At 36.4% G+C, this 16,678-nt stretch overlaps 1 protein-coding gene across 23 annotated transcripts in view; it reads right to left on the minus strand.

Moving 5' to 3' along the window:
• SOX6 (SRY-box transcription factor 6) overlaps nucleotides 1-16,678 on the minus strand; it is a 411,364-nt gene that overhangs the window by 131,719 nt on the left and 262,967 nt on the right. For all 23 annotated transcript variants that reach the window (XM_090140518.1, XM_090140506.1, XM_031614025.2 and 20 more), the window contains 2 exons: nucleotides 16,333-16,505; nucleotides 12,751-12,819 (listed from right to left, as the gene is read on the minus strand). In XM_090140518.1, coding sequence (XP_089996644.1) covers nucleotides 12,751-12,819; nucleotides 16,333-16,505 — 242 coding nt within the window. The remainder of the gene's footprint in view (nucleotides 1-12,750; nucleotides 12,820-16,332; nucleotides 16,506-16,678) is intronic.

Genomic DNA, 16,678 nt, shown 5'->3' on the forward strand with positions numbered 1-16,678 from the left:
GAGTCTTCCCTTATACTTGAGTGTAGGATTAAGCCAATGAAGACAAGTTAGTGGTGTAGAATAAAAACAAATTAAGGTGCAGAGCTCTATCTTCTTTCCCCAAAATGGTGAAAGCAATATTTCAATGCCTGCTATTAACAGGGATCCTTTTTGTTTTGTCCACTCAGCAATTTTTAACTTACACACTGAAAGCATGTCATTTTTCAGGCAACAGTATTCCACTTTGCATTTAAAACCACAAAATAAAGAGAGCTGACAGCTTTAATCCTGATGATACTGGGAGCCCCAAGTAAAAAGAAACTGGTAAAGCATGGAGTTTTCCCTGCTCAGCAGGCAGAGAAAAAGCAGTTCTGGATTTGATAAGTAAAACCAGATATAGTCAATGGCTATATGTTAAAATCTTACAATTAATGGAAAACATCAACGGTCCAATGAACCAGTGTATCAGTGGGGTTTCAGAGATGGTCTTTTCTCCCATTTTGTTAGGTATTCATCTGCCATACAACAGTCCTGATGTTTTGGATGTGTGTGGGTTTTTTTGTGTAAAACTATTACGTAAGCTCCACTGACTTCAAAAGGGAAAAGAAATAAAATACTACCACTCTAGGCCTCACTTACATTTAAAAAAGAAAATCCGTATTATTATTGATATTTTTCAGTGCAAATTTGTGTCAATGTAACAAAGCCTCTGAGGAGACCGGGATGTCTATATGAGGGGTTTTACAAATATAAGGTGTAGCCCTTGTCCTGAAAGGTCTGACAGCCAAAAGAAGCTACTGTAACAGCAGTTCAACCACAGTGAATTCATACCCAACCTTAGGCTGCACCCAAAGGCTTCAATTCAGCTCACATTAACACCAAGAAATTAACAAACAAGTACCACAGAACTACAAATTTCTGTTATATTATGCCTCTACAATCTTAACAGTGGCAAAAATTCAATAAATAACCTATTGCTTTGAAATATTAAAAAAAAAAAAAAGTAGAAGTGAATGCCCTTCATTTAATTTAGATCTAGGGATCTATAGCTCCTCCTCCATCATTTATACACAAAACGAATTACTAAATACTTGAATGAAGAGAAATTAGAAAGGTAAGAAACTGGGTCTGCCATGTAGTAACAGTCAGGAATGATTCTGTAAGCATAAGGTAATTAAAAGTAAGCTCTTACACATACAAATAAATTGGTCACAAAGGCTGTTGTAATTCTGGAAAGAATCTAAGTAAAGCAAGCTTGTGAACAAGGATCAGGTCCAAATTCAAATCCTTGACCCAAAAGTCACAAAATAAATGTAAGACTTTCACTTCAGCAGAATTTGGTTCATTCCTCAGTACTCCTACTGAATTTACCTGGGTAACAGAATATTTGTTTCTAGAACAGCCATAAGGAACATGGACAATGATCCAGGCTGATTTTTCCCCTTCAGCAATAATGATCAGAAACTCTGAGCCACTTTATCCACCTACTCTTTACAGATCAAAATGCAAAACGTTGCCGTGAAAACAAGGGAGAATATGCAAAGGTGTTATATGCTATGTATGCCACTGACATAATACTTTAATAGGATATGCTGTAATTTCCTGCAATTAATATCTTAGCAGAGCTATAAAGGCTTTTTTTCCAAAATTATACCATTGCGTTTACAACACTAAAATTAATGTTGTGTCAACCTTTCCATTATAAGCCTCCTTTTTCAGAGGTTTATAACTTGCCTATAAAAGTATATTCTGGCCTAAAATGCAGCAGTGAAGATCTCCATTTAGAAGCAGCCATTTTGATTAAATAAAAAACATTATTTAACAGCTGTTTCAAGTAAGTTTCTTGAATACCCTATAGAGCATATTAGGAAGCATCAAAAAATGTAGGCATTCCTCAAACAAAAAATTACTTTGTCTCCCCAGTAAGCCTCTATTTAAAGGATGTTTCAGAGACGTGAAATTTGTTTTATATCTACAAAGAAAACACATGGATTTGGGAAGCGGTAGGCTGCTTCACTGAGTGAGTCTCTCCACTTGGCTCTTTGTATATGACAACAGTCAGCATCACGACCACAAGAGATTCAAACTAGCTGAAATATTTTTTGTTTGAAGCAATAGAGTGGGTGAAAGGAACGAACAAATATTTCTCTGGCAGGCTGGAGCGGATTTGCTCTGGCAAAAAAAAACAAAAAAACAAAAAACAAACCTCCATCAGAATAAATGAAGGCAAGAACTAATTTGACAGAAAATCATGAGAGAAAGGATGATTGAGACATTAGTGATCCACCCTATGAATTCTAAAAACACAGATTTCAGGTCTGTTAAATTTTCTGTAAGATCTGGAGCAAGTCAATCAGGAGATTTAACTTAGATACCCAAATTAGGAACCTACCCTCCCTGTCTAATCAACAGAAAGTAATTCAAAGCACCTGGACTGCTTTATTATGGAGTCTAAAATCCTAATTCAGTCATCCAAATTAGATATCTAAAATTAGATACCCCAAATATCTATGGGCTTTTTATTCTGCCTAAAAAGAGTGTTGTGAGGATAATACACTTGAGCTTATGAAACTCAGATATGCAGTTATTGAGGAGATGGAGTATCCTGAAAATATGCAACCAATAAAATTCAATGAGATGGAAAAGGCAAAGCCTGAACAGTGACAGTAGAATTCTTTTATACAAATCACTCCTCGTCACAGCAAAAAACAAGTGCCAGACTCCCCTCCTCTAATAACATTTTCTTTATTTACATAATATAACTTACTTATTCAGATAAGGAGTACCACTCTGTGCATAGTCAATTAGGTATATATTGCAACATGAGCTTTATTTCGCTACCTGTAGTAAACAGGTAGCAAACACTTAAGGCTCACCTTCTCACTACTGATGTAGCTTGTAAAATAACTATAAGTTGCTCCTCCTCTCCAATTTACAGAATAAAAATCACTAATACATTACTTTAAAATAAAGTTCGCTAGCCCAGAAATCCCCTTCCATAATGTGGGGCAGCGACAGGTCTCAGGATGGATTTCACCACCATCAATTTCTTTGCTTTGATTATTTGGTGCTGTGATTTCAATGTTTTCTTATATACTGTCACTTTAGGTGAGTAAATAAGATGAATTCAGCATTTGATAATACACTATTGTATATTGTTTACCTCATTTATTTTCTTTTTATTTTATGATTACAAACTTCAATTTAAAATTAATAACATTCTGTAGGAGTTAGTGCATGTGAATTAAGTGTGGTGATCTCAGTGCATCTCTCTGGAATTTAAAAGATATTTCACTGTGTTATATCATGTGTCGCACAGTATATCAATTTTTATTTCCCATCTCTCAAGTATGGAACGCACACTGTGTAACTTCTTAGTTTCTCAATACAGACATAATTTACCCAAGCTGTGCAAATGCCCAACTTGCTGAAGATTATATGTATTAGGTTTATATAAAAGACTCATGCTTTCAAACAACTAAAAATCTTGCATATAACATAACCCACTATATTATCTAATTATCTGGGAGGAGAGGCTCTAATGAAGTGAGGGGAAAAAATTTAAAAAGAGATATGGCATAAACTGCAAGCTTTAATCAGCTTTTCCTTACTTTAACGATAGTTTAAAATTAAAGACAAAATACCTGGCCAGGGCATGGAAAACTATGCTTTGTTATTTTTGCCAGTGTGTGGATTAACTGGTTGCTTAGGGGCCAAAAGTATTAGAAATATTAATTTACTTTACTTCTGAATATATGCCATCAAATGTATTGTAAATGTTAAACAGCGCCTGGTTTACTTATCTGTTTGCATGTAATGTTACTATCTTCATGTTTCATCTTCCTGAAGCATTCAGAGAGCAATGCATTTACTTCTTACTTGCTGACATCAAATATGTTTTAAATAAGTTTTCATGCTCAAATTGAGACAATAATACTTCTGAAATCTTGAGAATTCCCACAATCACTTCAAAGACTGAAGAAAATTACTACTTTTTCTAATTGTTTTTATACTCTGCTAAGGGTAACAACTGAAAAACAATTCTGATCCTTTAGGTCAGGGTTTAGCCCATCTGGTAAATTTAAGATCTTACTGTGAGATTTTCAAAAGTACTTTGCAATTTATTTTTCCAAATGCTTTTGGCCTTTTTATGTGGGGCTGTACTTCATCATTTTAGTCCAAATACCTGTTTTGGCAGACAGAAATTTTGACCTCTGATATCATCACATTCCAGTCTTGCCTGTATACCTGAATATCTCCATAAATCAAGTCATTTCAATACTAACATTTATTAACCATTTTCTTTATTCACTATCACCTGATGAATGTGTCAGTTAAAAAAAAAAAAAGTCCTGGAAATCTTTTTTTATTATTTTTATTTTTTTTCCCTCTTAGCCATCACACACTTGTCAATCACAAAAATAATCACTAAAAAAGTAACTAATTAGATAGGAAAGACCAATACATTTGGCAGTTTCTGTGTCAGTCCTGGGATATGTTTCGATGTAACACAGATGTTAAGACCTGAAAATGTCTTAAAAAAAAAGGTTGTCTGTTTTTTCCAATTACACATTTAACTAGAAAAACAAATTACACTCCTTAAAAACCCTGCCTCATTTATATCTTTGATATCCTGACCACAATATTAATATTCTAAGTCCTTCTTCATATGAGATGCCCAATTCCTCAAAGCCTACTTATGTGAGTAACACTTAGATACAAGTCATCAAATACTGGCTAGGGAAGTATTACTCAAGCAAATAAGACTTCACAGGGTCAGCCCCATTGGTAGGCAGCCAGTTGGCTCTGTTTTTGCTCCCCGTTACCCATTTTCGTTTGTGTACATGTCACTTAGGAAGGAAACTGGTTTTCTCTGCTGGAGCTAATATTGCATTATAACTGTACTCTTCCAAATATTGCAATATTGCAGTTACTACATAGTACTGAATGACAGTGGGGGTGATGCTGACCTATACTATTAGAGGAATAGCACCAGAAGGGTTCGAAAGAACAATCTCTGCCAAGCTTTTTGGGAGCTAAACAAGATTGTACGGATCTGTGAGCATTGAGGCTGCCAGAGCATTTTGCTTGGTTGGAATGGGCTGACCAGCAGCTAAGAGTGAGCCCTGGGCAGCAGTACAGGTGGTTAGCAAATATTTGCTTGATCTTCTGTTATCCAAGAGCTGACTATAATCTACCCATAATTATCACAGTTCAAACCTGTAAGCACAGGTGGCAAAATGAGTGTTTGGGCCCCGAAGAATCAGTGAGACTGTGGCCCTGGCTTTGGCACAGGCACAGCTGAAAACAAGCCCTTAAAACCACTGGCAAGACTGCAATGCAACACACCCAGAAGCAGCAGCAGCACTTGAACTGGGGAGAATGGATACCTGTGCCTACGTTTTCAACTTTAAAACAGACGTGAGGGAAAGTAGGAGGACAGACACTCATTTTCTACACCAACATGAGCCTGAGGAACAATGACATTTACCTTGGTTTAACTAATTTCCCCACATCAGATCATGTTCAGCACCCGTGTGCCAAAGTTCTATTCTTCAAGTCTGTTGAAATATCACTTTCCGAAACATGTGTGCTAACATTTGGCCAACACCACCACAAGATCATTTTATTAACTTGTAGTTCATTTCATAGACTGCTGCTCATGTTGCTAACATATGCTATTCTACCATTTACTGCTCTATAATTGGAGAAGTCATATGAAAGAGATACACAAGGCTTAATTTTTGCATTAAATACAATTTGTTTAGACTTGAGTAGGCGAAATAAAGCTATTAAAAAAAAACAACACATATAGTGAATTAAAATAGCTGTCTCGTTTTCTAACAGTTAGAAGGCTGTAGTAAATATAGCAATCAAAAAAATCCCTACCACCTCAAGACTGTAAACAGTTTAAAGGATTGTGTCAAGAATAGAATCCAGAACTATATTCTGGATTTTCCAGAATAATTCTTGTTTCCAACAGCAGTTAGCCAAAGCCTTACAAATGGAGAACCAAGATGTAAGACCAGAATCATTTGAGAGAGGATGAAACCTTAACCAGTGTGTCATTTTGCTCAAGCTATGACTATGCTGTCATGCTAAAGCATTTTTAGTATGTTTGAGGCTGGACAAAGGATAGCACTGTTGGTGTATTTATTAAAGTGTGGGCTCCTGCAAGAGTGTAAGGATCTCGCATTGCTGCTGCTAACACCCTACCAACAAAAGAAATCCCAAGACAGCCAGCCAAGGGGATGGCTTTTGGTGAAAAAAGCTGTAACAGAGCTTTTGCTTAGGTAATTATCAAATAAGGACTTTAGAACTCATTAATAAATGACCGTGTAATAATTAATAAAATATGAAACATTTGACTTTCATGTGGAGCATATTAGTCTTTTGTCCTTGCACCGTTTTGCTGAGCAAGTACTGAGCTGGACAGAAGCCATGATGTCGCCACACCTACAGAAGAGCCCCGTGGGTCTCAACCACTGCTTTAGTCAGCTACAAGTATCAGGCACCTATTCACAATTTCTCTCTTCCATGCAAACTATTTCTTTCCAAAAGGGATCTAGACATAGATTTTTTGACACTGAACTGATAAAAAAAAAAAAAAAAAAATCAACGAAGAAAAAATATACCAGTGAGAACTGGGAACCAACCTGGAATTTGTAGGAAATGTATCTCTTCTACTATAAATTAATAAGCTACTGCTATAGTTTATTAAAGTCACCACAATAATTTACATTTTGAACTAGCTTAATCTTGACTGCTTATAAATTACAGTAGTTTTACCTATTCTTTAATCCAGAAACATCATTATTAAAATGTTTGATGCAGGCTATAGTGCATCTATCATTACTTTTAAAAGTTAATTAGATTAGATAAAAGAAATAATTAGATTTGCATTTTTATCCTGGTTTTAAACTTCCAAAGAAGATCACAACAGTGTGCCTGTGGGCAATTAAAAACAGCATACAGCAGTGAAATATAAAGGCAAAAAAAGGTCTGTTTTTCCTGGCTAATTCATGATTGAAGATACAATTACAAAATATTTTAAGGGTTTGCTGAAGCTGGGGGCTATTCCTAGACTTCTAAGCTTTGTTTATAACTCTCGTTCTCTTTCAAGGGAGTATCTGATCTGCGTACCCTGCCAATAGAAGTATCAAATTGCTTTCAATGGCTTTATTTGGTTCTTTTCAGAGCTTGCTAGAAGGGGATCGGTTTCATGATCAATAACAACAAGAAAAAAAGAAGAGAGAGGGGAAAAAAAAAAAAAAAAAAAAAGGAAAAGAGAATGAAAAACAATTAAAAAAAGAAATGGTGAAGGGAGAATATTTCCTAGAGCCAAAACAGTAGCAATTGCATTTTGCTTGTCAGCGCTAAATACAGTTTACAAAGAGAGACAATCTTAAGAGTGCATAACTGAACTGACAATAACAAGATTCCAGCGTGAGCATTTTCAGCAAGCTCACTGCAAGGAGCTTTAACCTGTGTCCAAAAGGCAATAAATGAAAGGTTTAGCTCTTGAAATTGGAGGTCAGTTACATACTTAATGATGAAGCATATCTTTAAATCTATTTCTACTATTATTATCCTAGCAAAAAATTAATTAAGCAGGTTAGGGAGGCCAGGAAGGCTAATGTGGAATGTAATTATTCCTGATCTTTAGACATGTACTTCACATAAAGAGATAGTCCTTATTCAGCTCACCAGGTATCTGAGTTGTCAGTAGTTAATCATGGATAAGAAGGGAGACTCATTGGTTCAGCCTCTTAAGTATGATCCAAATTATTCCTATTCAAGGACAGTTTAAATAGTTCTAATTTTGATGTCACTATTCTTTTGTTTGTTTACTATCACAGCAATTATGTTCACTATTTTTGACTAAAATGGACAATGCAAGTACGTTAATATGAAGTTACAACAGCATTAATGTATAAATTAAATCAAACAAACAAAAATATTATTAGGGATAATTTCTAACAGCCAAATTAAAACAGAATACATATGAGAGTGGAAGCCAGCTCTTCTATGTTGTGGGAATCATACCTGATTCAAACAGAAAAAGAAATGCTTTGCAATGGCATTGAATATAGTACTGTAGAGAGGAATAAGGCAAAGAGAAATGGATGAAAGTAGTCTGGAATAGCTCTCCCTGTAATACTCATTGCCATTTTTTTTTTTTTTCAGAGAGGTTTAACAACCAGTGTCCCTTTTAGAAGTTTCAGCCACTATTTAGGACTCACCCTTAATGAAGCCTGCCAACCAAAGGAGGGAAGACAGAATTTCAGCCCTTAAATGCCTTCACAAATAGAGAAATCCTGGAGCTACGTGCTCCAAGCATCAGCAGGATCTAATCCCCTCCTCAGCTGGACACAGTGAGTCAGAGGCAGTCATCAAGCCTTGTGCTGGAAGAGTTAAATTCTGGCAAAGGGGCGCTGAGTTCACGGGAATTTTGCAGTCTCAATCCTTTCGGGTTGGAACCGTTATATGGACACAAGCCTTTCTTTCTTTCAGTGTAGTCTTCTCGTTATGGTGGACTACTAAATCCCCCCTCTAAACACCGTTGTCTATTATTTATTTCTAGGCTTACCCTTTCACAGACTGAGAGATGTCCTTGAAATAGATTCATTTCATTCCTACTACTTCAAGAATTAATATTTTTTAAGAAAAAAAAGAAAGATCTCTAAAGAATCTGAATCAACTTAGAGAGCTTTAACTTACCTACAAGTATTTTCTTAATGTGATCCTCACTAAAAGCTTTGCAGAATGATCTTAACATACTAGATTTCAGCCTACTACCTCTACAGACTTCACTGTAGAAGAGAGTTTATTCTCTTTCCTAAGAATAATTTGATTTGAAAAGTAGTAATACACTGCACTTGTTTGTATTTTTTCATTTAAATTCCCAAAACATGCTCAAATGGAGGAAAAGGAAACAATTTTTGAGCTGTGACCAATTCCAGATTCTCAGTCCCTTTAGCAAACGCAAAACGGTTCTCCCCATATTGCACACCTTGAAAGTATCATGAGCTTTGCTTAGAAAACATGAGAAAATCTGTTTTCATATGCTAAGCTAGGCTAATTGCCCATGGATTGCTGACAAGGTTTTGGATGTATAGCATGTCTGGAGTAAGGTGCTCAAGTAAAGAGTATTAAAAAAACTAATATAAATTAGGTGTTACAATGGTTAAATAAATAGCATAAAACATCATAAATACTAAATAATAAAAATGCTCATTAACTTAACCCAGTAGGTATCCAGGGAAGGAGGTGTTCTATTTAATATGAATGATTTCCACTTTTCTATTTTGTTGTCAAAAATGTTGTAAGTTCAATTTATAGTTATTTCTAAGTTATTCTAGTTATTTGCTAAAAGGATTAAATGAACTGGATGCACTTACAGAAATTGTTGTTTAAAAATTAGCATTGTACCTCAGAAGATGACAGCGGTACACTATGTGTCTTGTGATGATAACACTGCACAGCAATGCCCTATGCACGCTGGAGAACATGTTGTACTTACTTCAATCAGCTCTGCCCAGACTGAACTGGCACCTGGACTACTTCCACTTTGTAAGGCATGGAATAGTGCTATTGTCTTTCCCTGTATACAAAGTATATTTAAAAATTCACACCGTATTATGTAAGTACTTGCTATTTCCTTAAAAGGCTTGCTCAAAAGTATCTTTAAACAAATAGACCTTCTAAGTCAAGAAGGTTATCAGGGCTACAGTCCCAAATTTTACCAAGACCAAAGAAATAAGCTGAGAATATAAATGTTTATTAGAAAATCATTTTTTCCCCTCAAGCCACAGAGAGAAGGATTCACCTCATCTCACTTCAGACCTCTACATCATAGGCATCAGCACCCACATCCCTTATAGTTAATGGAGAAAAGAATGTCATTTTAGGGAACAATTCATCTGACATATTTTAAATGTCAACTTTAAGAAGAGATGAATTACATCCTGAAATTATTTACTCTGCTCCTCTCTGCTTACTGTAAAAACAATCTGGATAATTAACGGAGACAATCTGTACTGCAGTTATCTACTTTTGATGTGATGAATTCTACCTAGCATAAGTAGTAAGACTTGCATCTCAGTATTGGGTTTTCCTGAGAAGATGCAGGGAGGGAGCCTGAGTGAAACAGCCCAGTGCTACATCTCTCACTTGCCCCCTCATTTAGTTCCATCCCACCTATAGTCCGCCCTTAGAGTGCCACAGGTCTCAACAAACTGCAACACTCAAAATCAATTTAACAGCAACATAACCTACTATGAACTGTCAAGGTGACTTAGCAATTAACTTCTCTTCCAAGCAACTCCTGGCTAGCAAACCTGCCAAAGAAGTAAGAACCAATAAACAAAGAGGAATCACATGGCTTACAAGCAAATGGACTATGTAAGCTGATGTTTAGCCCAGGAAACAACCTCCTAACAAGCTTTTGAGAGGGCACATGTCCAACATAGATAATGTTTCACACTGAAGTTGATGATGTTCCTCGGGCAATGAGAAATGCACTACCAGTCTAGCTAACAATCTAGGAGAAGAAATGGTCCTCTCTGTCCCAAATACATCGATTAGACTCACCTGACCCACATCAGTATCATTTGTTCCATGCAAATATAAGGATAAATTAAAAAAATCAAACTCCTGAGGAACTAAGGAAGAGTAGCTTACACTGGCAAGAATTTTCAAGCAAAGATAGGGAAGGATCACAGAGAAATAATTCAGCTCACATGAACAAAATAATCATTAAAACACCTATTAGCATACAAGTATAGGAAAGGACACAAAAAAGAAGATTGTGGGGTTCAGCACTACGTATGAGGGAACTGGGGAGTGAACAAAAAAACAAATCTGCAAGCATTTCCCTGGCATCAGTAAAGCTACTGGATAGTGATTCAACTGAAACATAAAGTGCCTCTAAGTTTTTTACTAGAGAGCAAGACACCTCCCAGTAACACATACGCACATTCTCCAAAAAGGGACAAAAAAAAGAGCTGGTATGATTCCTCTTTCTGTGTCCTAATTTTGAAAGGAATTTAAATATTATAAACTCCTACAAATAACTATTCTGTTTAGCATATTCAGCTATGTTTCAATGTTAGCTTTTATATTAAGCAAAGATTTTTATACAAATTTTGTTTTCTGAAGCCAGACTTGCAGTTAACCTTTAAGGAACAAGATGGTATCCTTCTTCCTTTCACAATTCTAACATCTCTTCCACCCTCAGTGTACCCCGAATGTAAACATGCACTTTTCCTATAGACAGTGACAAATGCAATGCTTTAAAATTTAATTGTATCTCTCAGCATTTAAATGTTGATTAAACTCGTAAAAGTCCAACGGAAACTGCACTATAATATTTGCAAAAGCATTTACGTGCATTTTCTTCCTATGAGGGAAAAAAGCCTTCAGTTTTGTCATCTAATAGCATGGCAATCAGCTGGTAGTCCAAACTTAAGGAAATGGTTGGGAACACCATAGTCCAAAATGAAATATTTAAATCCAAAAACAGTTCCATGAAAATGTTTTCAAAGTGAGAAGCTGAGGAGGCAACAGAATTGTCAACAGTGCCTCTTATCTACAACCCTAGAAGCAATGCCTCCTATTTTATTATGTTGGCCAACAATGTCGGAGGTGGATACTGGTAGAATGGTAACCAAGGCTGAACCTTCTCGCCAATATCCCATTACATGTTGTTGCTGTGTGACAGATAGCAGCAGAGGGCCAGTCTGACAAAATGGAGTATGACATGGAAGTGCAGATGAAACAAAACTGTATCACTAAATTCCTCCATGTGGAAAAAAAAAAAAAAAAAAAAAAAAGAGCAAACAAACAAAACCAAAACCAAAAAACCATCACGCATTGACATTCATCAACGCTTGCTGAACATTTATGGAGACCAGACAGTGGATGGGTGGTGCATTTCAGCAGAGATGTCAGAGACTGCAGGTCACCTCCACTGGTGAAAATTTTTATGAGCATGGCAGGAAGGCTCTTGTTCATTACCAGCAAAAATGCATAGCTTGTGGTGGTGACTACACTGAAAAATAGTTTTTTGTAGCTATGTATTTGATCTATCAAATAACATTATCTCTGTATCCATTGTAGTGTCCATGAAGTAAATAGGAGGCATTACTTTCACGGCAACATATCTGTATGTCATTTCATAATTGTGTATGTACTTGAGAGAGTGGGTCTATTTGTACAAATTTAAACCAGGTTCTAAGTACATGTATTTGAATACCTGCAGAGGACTCCCAGATTCATGCAGTTATAATTTCACTGAATTGGAAAAACCAAGAATCATTTCAGTTGGAAGGGACTTTTAAAAGCCATCTAGTTCAACGCCCCTGCAATGAACAGGAACATCTACAGCTTGATCAGGAGCTCAGAGCCCCATCCAGCTGGACTTTGAATGCCCACAGGGATGGGGCTTCCACCACCTCTCTTGGCAACTTGTTCCATTGCTTCCCTACCCTTTTTGTAAAAAAAAACCCTTTTCCTTCTATCCAATCTAAATCTCCCCTCTTTTAGCTTGAAACCATTTCGCCTTGTCCACAAATGCTCTGCTCATTGAAGAAAATCTCTATCCAACAAAAATGCATTTTAACAATACTTTTTGAAGGCACAGAGACCTTTCCTAAAAGGCTCCTTTACTCAGGCATCTTAGTAAAGCATGTGGCTGCTTTATTTTAGAACCTTCCAACTCCATAAATGGAATTTAAGTATAATCAGAAGAGAGCAATAAAACACACTGACCTGAATTTGCTGCTGCAGTAGATTGATTTTGTGCTGCTGTTGCAGAAGTTGCTGCTGTTGTCTTGCAATCTATTAGAAATAAAATTTCCATTAAATTAAAACAGTAATATTGAAATTTCAATATTATTGAGTGCAATTTTTTTCTGATATTTTTTACTTCATTTTTATCAAGGATCAAGTTTTTTTCTTTAAATGAAATACATTATGGAGATAGCCATGCATGTGGTATAAACATTTTTAACTTAAAAGCAACATGAAAGTGTAGCTATCCTGCAAGAAATATGTATTTTAAGCACTTAGACCTTAAATCAGGAAAGCATAAAAACACAGGTTTAGCTGCGTGCATGTGAATAATCTCATCACTATTCAACAAAGCGTTTAAGCCTGTGGTGAACTTTGTCTATGATGCATTACCTTTAGCTACAATGGGAATGAAACACATGCTTAAAATTAAGTGCTTTGCTGAATGGGAATGGGATTACTCAGGTGCTTAAGGTTAAACACACATTTTCCTGCTTTGCTGAACTGAAGCCTTAGCTAGTATTTATAGATGTTTCAGTATTCAGCACAAGATCTTAGGGCAAGCTTCTCTTAACTTCATTCACAGTGAGCAGCACGTTGCTTCCTTTACGAATCTCAAAGTCCTTCTTGAGACTACTCAAGGAAGTAGGGTCTTACACAGTATAAAAGCAGCATTTGATGCTCAGTAGGTCATCCTCAACACAACACTGTGAAGTAAGTACATATTCCCAGTCTCAGTTGGTAGATTCAGTGAATGATCTTGAGAGTAAAGGTTCAATACATATCTAAGAGGAGAGAAGCAAGCATGGGGGAGAACAAAGACTCATGAGAGATGCTGTCCTGCCCTGACTGTTCCTACACACCCTCCAAAATCAGCATGCAAAGGCAGAAGGAATCCTGCCCTCAGAGCTGCTCCTCGTGATGGGTTAGGCAGCCTGCAGCTACAGGGAAAAGCCATGGGAAGCGGGGGGAACTGGACAGCTGCTTTAGGAGGCAAACTGCACAGCAGACTGTAACAAGGACAAGATTTGTGTTTCCTAGAAGCTCCAGCTTCAGCACTTCTGCTTTCATTTCTCAAATATAATTTCCTCTCCTATCAATATTTATCTAGAGCAGAAGAACCCCATAAAGCAGCACAAATTTGGTGACACTAGTAGTTTGATCACTCAAGTTCACTGTTTCCATTTTGGCAAAACCTCAGGCACATTCTGTTGTAAACAGAGAAAGCTAAACAAAATATTTTTATGTTTAAAAAAAAAAAAAGTGAATGAAAGGTAGCAAGATTGATTTGGAAATAAACAATCATGTAGTCTCAGTGCAAACCATTCAGAATAACTCATAAGGAACCTGCAGGTACATATTAGCAGCTTGTAACTGCTCACAGAGATCAAGTCTGCCATTTCCTTCATCTCTCACTTTTTCACCTGGAAATAGCTCTGTCATTTTTTCCACTGCTACAGTTAAAACTCACTTTTGCATGGGGGACCAACAAAAAATCCATACATTCTAAGTCTTGCACGTGGCCTCAAAGAGACAACCTGAGTTCTGTGATTCTGGGACTGGATCAAAGCAAAGTGCAGTATAAAAGGAGTCAAGCAACTATCAAAGCCCAAAACAATGATGCCTGCAACAGGGATCAAACTCCCTTTATGTGTTTGGTGGTCAAATATTTCTGGACCGATATCCCAGTAAATTCAATAAAATTATGGTGAATACAGACTGAAAAATCAGGCCCTAGTCTGTTAGTTAAAAAGGCAGCTCAAACAGAGGTGCCTGAGTGCCCAGAGGCAGATCTTAGCACCTCAAATCATCTGTTATCAGTGGTCTGCAGTGGTGTCTGTACTTGGAAAAGCAGTCCTGTGCTACAAATATTTATGTATATTTAACAAACCTTTGCGAGTGCTTGTGTTACTATTTTAATTAGTAATACATCAATCGTACTATTACACATTTGGATTGTATTGCTCATCACTAAAGATGAGTTCTGCTGGGTTTCTGCTCACAGTGTAGCACTGTAGTCCATGCTGTTAAAATGTCAGTGAAGGTATTTGAAGGATTATTATGATACTGAGTTCCAGAACAGAATTTCTTGTAGTTTCATATTAAAATCAGACTCTGAATGGAGCTGCATCATCGGTCATTCTTTCTGACATATCTTTTTCCACAGATTCACAGTACTCTATGTCAAGGCTTGTTTGGAGCTGCTGGTGACCCATCTGCTACTTCGTGTAGTAAGCTATAGCCAAGACAACAGTGAGACCTTTGTTTATATACGCAAAGGCAATGACTTGCTGCAGTTCTGATTGTCTGTGAACAGATTTTGTAGTTGTATGTACAATATAATATCTATTTAAATAGGCTTTTCCTAAAAAAAAAAAAACAGAAAAATACCATGAAGCATCTCATCTCAATGGTTCCTCTTAGAACAGCACTGAGATGGAAAATGTATCCAATATCCCACAATGCAATTTACCATAGCAGAATCTTGATGTATAGACTTGACACAGTAAAGTAGGGTACACAAGCACCATGTGGCTCAAATTCTGAATTTTATTTGCCTATCGGTTGAGCTACATGCTTGCTTCATTGAGCATGACAACCTAGTTTTAAGTGTCATTTAATTTTCATTTTGAAATATAATTACAAAGTGTTCACTGTAAGATATCACTCGTCTGCAAATGTGTCAAGATTAATTTGTGCTAGCTTATTCACAAGTGTCAATAGTTAATTACTGTGTCATCTCTGGATGGCTAAATGACATTCTAACTTCTGATTTTTTACAGTGTTCCTTTATGTTATTTTCCATTAGGGGATGAGTCCATATTCCTACATGTGGGCAAATACTCAAGCACATAAAATACGAGACGTCACAACTCATTAAAATCAACAGAGCATATATTGCTGTATATATCCTATAAAATACTTTTAACTGAAAAGATAATTCTAGTAATAATGTCAGATTCCTAAAAACCACACATTTGTTTGGATCTGTCTGATCTAATACCTAGGGGGCTACTGTATGGGACCACTGTTGTTTCACTTGGGAGAAAAGGAAAGATCTTTGGACAATGGATTTCTTTAAATAAATAAATAATAAACCAACAAAAAACAACATGCAACCAAACAACTCAAATGTTGCTTATAAAATGTATCTCATGAAGTTTGGGGGTTACATTTTTCCGTCCAATTCTTTTCTTGTCAAAAACAGAAAAAGTTAAATAATACCTACAGTGTGGCTCATTGGTGACTCCTAAATCACTTCTCAGTACAGAAGTAAGAACTGTGAAATCTATCAAATTCAATTTATTCTAAGAAAGAAATCACTTGAATTTCCACACCCTCTTTTCTCTTAGGATTGTGCAATATTTTTCTCTTCATGGAAAAAGCAGCAATTTTTGAAGATATAGAAGGTCTTATAACAACAACAACAAAAAAAAAAAAAAAAAAAAGGAAAGAGAGCAGAACAATATAGCAATATTTATGTTATTTATGTTTAGCATTCTACATGAACCATTTTCACATTTTCACAGGTTTTCACAAGTTTCTTTTTTGGATCCTCACCTGTTCTTGCTGTTGGCGAGCAAGATCCATTTGCTGTCGTTGTTTTTCAATTTGTGAGGCTGCCAGCTTTTTCTGTTCATCATGGGCAGCCAGGAGCTGCTCCCGTAAGCTGATCAGCTGGGTGATCATGGTAGAGAGCTGTCGCTCTTTTTCTGCCAGGCTTTCTGGTGTACCTAAATGTGCAGAAAAAATGTACTGTAAATATGAGATAGACGACAGTTACCAAGTAATATTCACAAAAGAACTGGCTGAATCACCAACGTGCTTATTTCAAGTGGCAGCTTGAATATATATTTTACTAAAAAATCCCAAAAGAATGCAGCACATAGCTTTGCTATGCTCTTAG

The sequence above is a fragment of the Phasianus colchicus genome, chromosome 5 (assembly GCF_987193195.1).
Source record: "Phasianus colchicus chromosome 5, bPhaCol1.hap1.1, whole genome shotgun sequence".
NCBI classification, from domain to species: Eukaryota; Metazoa; Chordata; class Aves; order Galliformes; family Phasianidae; genus Phasianus; species Phasianus colchicus.